This window comes from Astatotilapia calliptera, chromosome 18, assembly GCF_900246225.1.
Source record: "Astatotilapia calliptera chromosome 18, fAstCal1.2, whole genome shotgun sequence".
NCBI classification, from domain to species: Eukaryota; Metazoa; Chordata; class Actinopteri; order Cichliformes; family Cichlidae; genus Astatotilapia; species Astatotilapia calliptera.
This window is the reverse complement of record NC_039319.1, coordinates 21,578,434-21,588,727: the sequence shown is the minus strand read 5'-3', so window position 1 is coordinate 21,588,727 and position 10,294 is coordinate 21,578,434. Positions and strand designations below refer to the sequence as shown.

The window sequence follows — 10,294 nt, the reverse complement described above, 5'->3', positions numbered from 1 at the left end:
ATATTTATTTATATAAATAAATAATCGTGAAGCTGATGGTACTGCTTGAAAGTCTTTCGGATCTATAGCCTTCCAAGCTGCCTGTTTGATTGGCTAACAATTCATCCATTCACCTGAAGCACAAAACGGAGGCCTGAGACTTTCTATTGTGACTGCGCTTCTTTCTCGGATTACCAATGTACATTACCGTGCGAAGGTCTCAAGCCAGCCTTCATTTCTTTATTTCATCCTTCCACGCTGCCAGCCTTTCTTGTATTTATTTATTTTTTGTTATTTTTTTAAGTTATCATGGGCAATAATTCTCCAGACTTTCGAAAGACCCTCTGTTTTTTCTTTGGACATTGGTTGATTTTTCACACAGGTTTGGCCAAGTTGTTGTACCTGACCATTTTCAGAAGACTATGTATCTGTTTTATGGTATTAAGCCATTTAACACTGACCTATGAATTATGGAAGCAAAAAAAAGCACTTTGAAACCAGTGTAGTGTTGTAAGAGCTATTAGCTCAAACACAGCATGTCAGCATGGTGTGCAGTGTGTTCTTCAGAGAAAAACAATTGAAGAAACAAATGAACACAATCTGAAAATCATGTCTTTAGTGGAACACTGGAAGTGATGGATTTTCCTCATCAGAATCTGGACCACAGCACTGGGAACAGAACAAAATACAGCCAACAAACAAAAAAGAAGAGCTTGAATATTGTTCAAGAACCCTGGAGAACTATTCCTAAGAAAGCTTAAAAGAGTTCAGGACATACTGAAAAATAAGGGTGGTACCACTTTCAGGCTCTTTAGAATTGTGCAAACTATTTTTGTATTCCGAATGTATTTTTACACACGTTTCAATAAATCTGATTTTCCTAGCACAATATAATGAAATGAGGGGTGTTTTTCTAAATCAGCAAAAACTGGACAGACATGAAGACTTATCAAATTAGGAAAATCTATTTCAAAACCATCTACACAATTTATTTTTTGTCTACATCATTGTGAGATGCAGTTTATTTTAATAAATGTTGTAAATACAAGAGTGCATAAAAATACATTCTGAAAAACAAACAGACGAACAATCAAGTAGGCCAAAAACAAAAGCACCATTTAAGACTCTGGATGGAGAAAGTGTAAACCCAGGAATTTAAGTATATCACTAATTCTGCATGACAAGAACAAAGAAGCTCAGTTAACTTTCTTCAGATTAACCTCTCACAGTCCTACAGACACATCTTAAAGCTAACGATACATGTAGTTCATCTTCAAATGCATGTGGTCCTTCCACACTTGCTGTGTGATTTCCTTTCAGTAGATGGCACTCTAGTTCACTTCTTTGAAGCCTTCAGTTGCATCAGGTCGGGTTGAAAGAGCTTCCTTTGAACAGCAGGAGAAGCTTAAAGATATAAAGAGAAACGAAGGCAGAATGAACAGATAAATAAGAATGGCTAAAATACACACACACACAAAAAATGCTGCGATTCAGTTGGCTCTGAAGAATTTTTGCTCCTTTTAATTAAAATTTTTCTGATGCGAGCCAGTGTGTTTATATATACTGCATAATACAAATACATTAGTAACAGACTTATTATCAAAAGCCGGATCCTTTAATTTCAGGTCATGGTTATAGTGTACTCCCATCCACAAACATTACGCCATTAAAATAAAAGGGAAATCTGAACTCGGTACGTCCATCAACAGCATACCGTCTGATGTGTTTGGTCTGGATGAGAAGGTCAGGGAGTTTGCTGTTTCTGGTGTCTGGCAACAACATGCTAACGGCAGCAGCCATAATACTGGCTGTGCCAAAAATGATGTAGGGAAGGATCTTGCTGTATAGACCTGCAAGAAAAATAAAAGGCATTTAAAATGGAACGATGAGAGATCTTTTCACTGTTAAAAGGATTTCCACATCATGAAGATGTGCACAATACACAAGCATTAAGAATTATATTACAACATTTACAAATACATTTAAAACCAGATCAATAACGCAATATACTGGCAACAAAAAAACAAAACGGAAAAAGGGAAAAATGGTGTTAGCACATTCTCTTGTACACAATAATGGAAGGAGGTCAGGTTACCAAGATGTATTTCAGAAATAAAAAGATATACAGAGTCCAGAGAAGATGAGAAAACCATTGGGGAAATGAATATACAAAATTGTAACCAACTAAAAATAATTTCAAGAGAGGTGGAAAACAGACTTCCTTAATCAAACCACTTAAATCACACATGACAACTCTAGGTCACAGTAGAAATGAGGATGAGGCCTCTGATAATAACTGCATGTATAGTGTTATTTATTAAACCGTCAATCCTAAAGTGGACTTTGTCATTTGAAAGTGGCCTCTGTTGATTTTACACATTAAGGTCAATTCTGTTGTCACGGCTTCCTTCACTCAGGCTCATGAACTGCAAACCTATTACAGAAATCATGATCAAACCAGGATGCAATGTTAGGCTGTCCAATCAAAGTCCATCCATCCAGTTTCTTCTGCTTATCCGTTTTAGGGTTGCTGGGAGACTTAATTATCATAGGGTGAGACAGACAACCATAGATGCTTCACATCTAGTTAGCCTAACCCCACACATGTCTATAGACTGTACGAAGGAGCCAGACTACCCACACATGAGGAAAATGTACCGACTCCACACAGAAATGCCCTAACATGGATATAACGCTTCTCGCTGTGAGCCAGCAATGCTAACCACTGCCCCTGTTATCAAAGTGAAACACTAACTGAAATACTAAAATGCCAGATTAGCCCCGAACATGGATATTGTTGCTTCAGCTTTGATGCCCATGCACCTCCCCTAAGCTCTCTGACCGAAAAACAAAAAGAAAGCACACTTACCCATGTAAAGTAAATAAGGACATATGATAGCTCCTATTCGTGCAGCTGTGGCGCAGATCCCCAAGCCCATGTTTCTGACCACAGTGGGCATCAGCTCAGTGAAAAACACGTAGATAAAGCAGTAAGCAGCAGATACACCAGTCTTTCCCACCAAAGCCAACACCTGGACCATGATGGGCATGTCTGGAAAGAAAAAGGCAGTGATTAGAAAAAGTTTAAACAAAGTGCTAATCTACCGAGTGTTCTAGTTAATTCCTGGCACTGCTAATATTGTACACATACCTTCAGGAACCAGCTTTATAACCAGAAGCATGATACCGCAGAACATCAGCGTGGTGAAGAGTAAAGTGGGCCGTGGAGCCCTATCAATCAGAAGCCAGGTGGCTACATACACAACAATGTCAATGGCTGCAGAAATGAAGCAGTTGAGGTAGATGTTTCCATGCAGGTTGCTGCTATTGAGAGAGAGCCCATAGTAGACCATGGCCACAGAGATCCTGCAAAAAAAGCATAATCAAGACTCAGCAATACAAGTTTGTTTTACATTAGACAGCATAATTATTGCTACTAAAATATGCAACACAATATCTGGCATTACTGTATGTTTCCGGAAAGCCCATTACCATATGAAAACACCTAAAATTGTTATGTTCCTTATGTTATGGGTGCGCATCAAGTCCATGTAAGTGTATGTCTGCTCTTCTTCATCTTTATTTTGCTGAATTAGACACAGAAAGAAACAGAACATTATAGAGCAAAGTCGTCTGTCCACACTGAATATATAATAATTTCAGATTGCATGGTGGAAAAGTATTGTGTGATTTCTACAATTTAAGTTATATTTTATACTGGAGCACAATGGCTTTCATAGCTCAAGGAAATAAAAAATAAAAAATGGTACCATGAGCTCCAAGCAATCCCCAGCTCTGAATATGACCTCAGGGGCGGGGACTCTGTTCCACTGGGCAGCCTTACGTATGACAAGCTCAGCCTCCTCCACTCGACCTTTCTGCAAAAGCCAACGAGGCGACTCAGGAATCAAGCTGCACACACAAGAGCAGTGAAAAGCGTGTAGCAAAACATGCACCTCAAAACAAGATTTTTCCAGATTCAGTGAAAACACGTGTTATCTATCACAACTGTCACCCAAATGTCGTCCAGGCTGACTGACAACAGTGTTATCTTGTCTGAACTGATCGTGAGTGAACTTTGCTTTTGAGAAATTAGTTTCATGCGCTCGTAAAAAGGATAGTGAGGCTGGACTTTGTTTTATGTGTGTGCCATTCTGGTTTCTAAAAGAAAACGAAAGACTTATTGCATCACTCAGCAAAACCCTCAGTGGATTTGACAGCATAACAGTTTTCAGTAACGCCAGTTCAGTAATGTACGGATTTGATATACTGTGTGATACCAGATGTAACTAAATCTACATGTCAGAGTATATATGAGGAACAATTCTGAGGTTCATTAATTAAGTTCATTAATCTGTTTTATTTCATTATTCCTGTTTATTTAGATCCTGTACTGGGTTGGGTCCGTTGTTGTTTTCTCTCTCTCTGTCTGTGTGGTGGACACTCCTCCAGTATATATACACTCCTGTCAAAAAGATATTTTTCACTGGTTTTGACTCTAAGCAGTCCTTTGGAAAACTACGTACAACCTGTGATTCAGTAGCTTGTAGAACCACCTTTAGCAGCAATAACTTGAAGTAAAAGTTTTCTGCATGACTTTATGGGTCTCTCATATCGCTGTGAAGGAACTTTGACCCACTCTTTTTTACAATGTTGCTTCAGTTCATTGCAGTTTGTGGGCATTCGTTTATTTGCTCTTTTAAGGTTTTGCCACAGCATTTCAGTCAGGGTGAGATCTGGACTTTGACTGGGCCATGGCAACACCTTGATTCTTTTGTTTTTCAGCCATTCTGTCGCAGATTTGCTGCTGTGGCTTCAATCATTGTCCTGTTACATGACACAATTTGGATGAAGCTTTATTTGTCCGACAGCTGGCCTCACATCTGACTTAACAATACTTTGGTATACAGAGGTGTTCATGGTCGGCCTAGTGATTGCAAGGTGCCCAAATCCTGTGGCTGCAAAACAAACTCAAATCACCACCCTCCACCACCGTGCCTGACAGTTGGCGTGACATGTTTGTGCTGATAGGTTATTTTCAAATTTCCCTAATTTGGCCTTGCCTGCCTAAAGGGCATTATTTCAGAAATCTTCTGGTTTGCTTTGATGCAACTTGCCCTTGAACAGTTTTTTATGTTATATATTAACACAAAGACAAATAAAACCAAAAAAAAATAGATTCGTTTAGCTTGGCTGGTTAGATTGAAGGATAAATAAAAAATATTCTAATTCCTTACGCTGAGTGACAGAATATGTACATGTAATGTATCTGACTAAACAAAAACATTATCTTGCAGGCATTGACTGACTTCTGTTCTAACTCTGCATTCATCAAACGTTCCAGAGTTACTTTCACAGTGAAACCAAATAGTACATGCACAAATTTTGATGTTGCCTGCTGTAACACGTCTGTTGGTCTCCACTCGCTGATCAAATATTTCTATAATGTATGTGAATATGTTTTATACTTTTCATAACAAGAAGCAAAGTTGCTGTTATGAGACATCCACATGCAGCATCACATGGAAATTGAGTTTAACAAGTAACTGTGGACTCAGTTTTCCAGTTTTGTTTAACAGGAACCTATAGCTACTTATTGACAAGGCTGGGCATGTCGTGAACACCACAAATATAAACAGCAGTTATGTGAGTTAGCTATGTCATTGTATCAGCTCCAGCTGCTCTGGTCATTTTCATCAGACCACAATATTATATATGTTTTATTAGAGTTAACCCAAGAGACTCTTATGTTATGTTTTTGTTTTGTTTTTTTGTTTTTTTAAAAACAGCCAATAGCACTTACAATAATATCATGGTAAAATCTTTCCCCATTCAGATTTTTTACGTAACCTTTAACTGAATGCTAAAACCCGAATACTGACATGTTTCTCTAAAATTGCATTGCTAATATCGGATTAATGCACTGAAATGCAGGGGTGCACAAAGTCCTAATAAAATTCTCTGTGCACTGGTTACATGAATCATCATCCATTAGATTTACCACCACGTTGGAATAAATAGGAAGCCTGGGAGGGCAGCAGCAACCAGCAGCATCCTCCAGCCACGTATGAAGTAAGCAAAGAGGGGCAATAAGGCATAACCAAAGCCAAACCCAAGACTGTGTCCCAGCAGAATGTAGGTCACCCTGGCAGACTTACTCAGCATTTCAGAACCTGGACAAGACAAAGATGAAGGATTGGGCTTTAATGAAAGGAAACATGAGAGGATTGGTTTTCTGAGACAATGGCTTAAAGGAGTATTTTACTTTAGCCTAGAGCCTTGGAGATGAAAAGTAAGCTACAAAAAGCCAAAACGCCTTTCTTTCAAGGAGCACAGCCTTAGATCAAAAGGATGCTCCTTCAATGCTTGAGGCACTTTATCTGATTTCATGGAGATACCTCTGGAGCTGAAAAATACAGCTTTGTTCAGACAAACAGGAGTCGGCAATCATAGTCAGAAGAAATTAAATAATATAATAAATTATGGTTAGGATCACCACAGATGCTGATTAGACCTCTCGGGGTTAAAGAAACTTTTATGTAGACTTTAATTCTGCTCGTTCACATGAAAGCTTCTATTGGCTGACCTTTTATTTATAAAATGTCACCACAGCGGAAGGATCAACGTGTTTGGCACAATTTTTTTTTTTACGCTGGATGATGTAACCCTACTAGAAACGTGTGTCTCCTCTGTGTTAGGTAAATGTGATATGTTTAACAAAAAGACAAGAAATAGTGATTAATGCTTCTTTAAACTGCCTCAACACAATACAACCAGGTTTTTAAGACCCAAAATGAATTGGTACAGCACAACCTTTCAATGGGTTTTGAACCACCGCCACGCTGAGGAACAGAAGCATGGCTCTGTGCTACACTTTGTTTCAGCCCTGGAGAATACATGCCGAGACTTCTTGAAGTGTGATAGGAGCAAATGGGCTGCCTTACCGAGTACGAGTGATGCAATGAAATTGGAAATTTGGCCAAGTCCTCTTAGACAGTTGAGGATAGTGAACATGACCCAGCTGACGGAGGTGACCTGGATCAAAGCGGTGACTGTTTGTAGGATCATAGTGAAAAAAAATACTGGCTTTCTACCAAATCTGTAAGAAAAGTTATGCAGAAATAGGGAATACAGAGATGTAAAGATGTAATGTCATGAAAACATAACAGTATCATAGTGAGTTTGGGCTGGTTATCAGTTTTACTTCTCTCTATTTTTTTGATTCTCTCAGATGGTATGGGTTTTAATTGTTTTCTGTCAGCACCACTGCTAAAAATTGTTTGGTTTCAGCTCATCAAATAATACATATGTAAATATATATATATATATAAAAATTTAAAATAAAAAAAACAACCCAAATACCAATAACTAAAAGTGAAAGAGACAATCTTTACTTGTAGCTTTGCCTGCTTGTTATGAACTAAGAAAAAGATTCCCTTCTACCACAGTAGTGCGTACACTATGTTGCTCTGTTGCCCACTACCTGGATATTTAGACTGAATATCTGCTTCCAGATCTTTGATCCGTTTACCAAACAACTTGCTGAGACAAGCGGATCATAGAATCCAAACTGGAAACAAACACAAGCCTCAGATGACATGAAAACAGCTCTGCAGGCTTCAACCTCAAACCTGCAGAGTTCTAAATACACTCTTGATAGTTTTCAGCCAGGAAATACATACTCACACAAAAGAACATGCACATTTAATACACAGACCTAAATTTAGGAGCCTCTTTGAGCCACACTCCTCCATCTTTCAGACTGCAGTATTAAATATTTTTACATGACTTATCTGTTCTGAAAACAATTTAACTCTCCTCCTAAAACTTTAAAGCAACTAGTTTTATTTGTAGGTCACTTTAGCAATCATATATCAAAAGCTTTTTATGATTTTTTTTTTCAATTCACCCAGGTAAGAAAAAAAAAACTTTTTTAACCTTTCCTCGTGAAAAAAAAGAAGACAAAGGCTACTTGTTAAAGCCACGATATCTTTCAGCCTCCTTATCTTAACGTTTTTTAAACAAAGGCTGATTACATATTTTTATATGACAGACTTACCGGTCTGATAGATGTCCACTAATAAAAGATCCAATAAGTGCCCCCACAAAGAAGAAAGAGGTGGAGAAAGGGACTTTCCATGCATTGTCGCACACAAGATCCCACTTCAGTTAAAAGGAGAGAATATGGTTATTCGGGTTACGTTCAGACAAAAATAATAGAATAAAGTGAGTTTATTTCAAATACATGAAGCAATTTTTACATGTTTTAGCTCTCGAAGTCTTTTAATGTCACAGCCATACGAAACAATTCGTGTACTACAGGCTGACTGTCAGTGATCATTTAGGCAGTACTGAACCTCAGAAACGATGGTGGTGGTGTATTTGTCAGTGCTGAAAACCCAGCCGTCCAAACACTGTTCTGTGTCATTGAAGCCGGCTGCTTTTTCTGTCCAGTTTTCATTGAGCTTGTATCGAGAGCAGCTGCCCGGTCCCATCCAGCTGCCCCGGTCATGGAAACCATTCTCCTGTTCCCACTCTGTGCCGTTGCGCGAGGAGCTGTTTGGGCTTCTGCAATAATGTTCGGGTGTATCCGAAACAAAAACCACAATTACACCCATGTATCCTGCGGGCATTGTACTTACACTGAGCAGAACCATAACGAGAATTTGAAAGAGCCCGTAGTCGCCCAGAAAAGACGTGATTTCGTCAAAGTCTCTGATATTTCCATTTGACATGCTCGCAAAAAACCTGGAGGAGCGCAAGCGAACTGTTTCTAGAGAGTTGCTTTAAGATACCTTATGCAACATGTCAAACCAGACACGCCGTGCATAGAAAGAAAGAAAGAAAAAGAAAAAAGAAAAGCAGACACCTGCAGACTGTAACTGTACTCTTCAGTCATTGAATTGCTTTTGAACCTTTCATCCCACAAAGCACACTTTTCCTTCCTGGTAAAACTGGAAGGGCAGATTTTAACGCTTGCACAAGCGTATTTGGCTTATGTAAGGATACCATCTGCCACTAGACTACTTCTTTCCCTTACACATACTGATAACTCCCTGCTCGCTGAATGCTCGATGATCAATCGGGATTTCGGACAGCTGTCTTATAAACGAATCTGTTAGTTGTCAATGTTAATACCAAGCCTAGTTAGTCATAACAAGCGTTCACATCAACTTCGGAATAAAATGTATGATTGCCAGGAACTTCTCTTCCCACATGCTGCCGCAGGGTTAGAAACCATAAACACTGACTGTGAACGCAGAGAAACACTCTGTTCTCAGTTTTCCTGCTCCGTGCATCAAACACCAGCTCTCCAAATCTCAGTTCGTATAAATCCAGACTAAACACGTTTTTTTTGTTTGTTTATTTTTGTTTGTCACTGCCTTTTATTTAATTACATAATTACTAATTTTTATAAACAGCGCCATAACTTTTATTTAAAAAAAAAAATCAAATTATTTTATGTTAATTTAACTTTTTTTAAATGTACATTTTATGTTATTGTTGTTGCTCATATGACTATCTGTGGATCAAGCCAGATAACACACACAAGTTAGTTAAACTGCAGGAATGTCTTAAAGACATAAAGACCTAAAAATCTTAGAAATGCGGTTTCTAGACAGATGTCCATTCTGGATGGCATTAATCTGGCCTCCAGAAACACTGATAGGAATCTTGGAGTTATTTTTGACCAGGATATGTCCTTTAATGCACATATTGAACAAATAGGACTACCATTTGCGCAATATCTGTAAAATTAGAAAAATCCTATCTCAGAGTCACGCTAAAAAACTAGTTCATGCATTTAATACCTCTAGGCTGGACTGTAATTCGTTATTATCAAGATGTCCTGAAAACTCCCTGAAAATTGAATTCATCTAAAATGCTGCAGCGAGAATATTGACAGATACTAGAAAAAGAGAGCTTATTTCTTGTATATTAACTTCTCTTTATTGGCCCCTTCTGTGGAACCAGCTTATACTTTCAAGATTAGGTTTAAAACTTTCTTTTTTTCTAAAGCATATAGTTAGGGCTGGATCAGGTGACCCTGAATCCTCCCTTAGTTATGCTGCAATAGGAGTAGGCTGCTTAATTATTTGTTATTATTAATCTCTGGCTCTCTTCCACAGAGGCTCCTTTATCCTACTCACCCCCATCCGGTGGTAGCAGATGGCCGCCCCTCCCTGAGCCTGGTTCTGCTGGAATCAGAATCAGAATGTCATTATTGTCGTTGTCACAGGTACAATGAAATTACAAGTGGCACGTTTCTTTCTGCTAAAACTGACTTTTTCGTTCCCACTGTCGCCTAAGGGCT

At 38.5% G+C, this 10,294-nt stretch overlaps 1 protein-coding gene across 3 annotated transcripts; it reads right to left on the bottom strand.

Annotated features, from left to right (window-relative positions):
- Positions 1-571: 571 nt before the first annotated feature.
- LOC113011278 (solute carrier family 22 member 5-like) lies at positions 572-8,893 on the bottom strand. Of its 3 annotated transcripts, XM_026150745.1 has the most exons (11): positions 8,849-8,893; positions 8,337-8,547; positions 8,039-8,142; positions 6,924-7,078; positions 5,981-6,152; positions 3,750-3,891; positions 3,472-3,566; positions 3,131-3,345; positions 2,849-3,031; positions 1,694-1,829; positions 572-1,383 (listed from the first exon to the last, which is right to left on the bottom strand). In XM_026150745.1, exons 2-11 carry the CDS (start codon positions 8,472-8,474, stop codon positions 1,311-1,313), a joined length of 1,413 nt encoding a protein of 470 aa, XP_026006530.1. In that variant the 5' UTR covers positions 8,475-8,547; positions 8,849-8,893; the 3' UTR covers positions 572-1,310. The 3 variants fall into 3 exon arrangements, with proteins under 3 accessions (XP_026006530.1, XP_026006529.1, XP_026006531.1); XM_026150744.1 differs by lacking the exon at positions 8,849-8,893 and having other exon boundaries at positions 8,337-8,833; XM_026150746.1 differs by lacking the exons at positions 5,981-6,152; positions 6,924-7,078; positions 8,849-8,893 and having other exon boundaries at positions 8,337-8,831.
- Between the last annotated feature and the right edge of the window lie 1,401 nt (positions 8,894-10,294).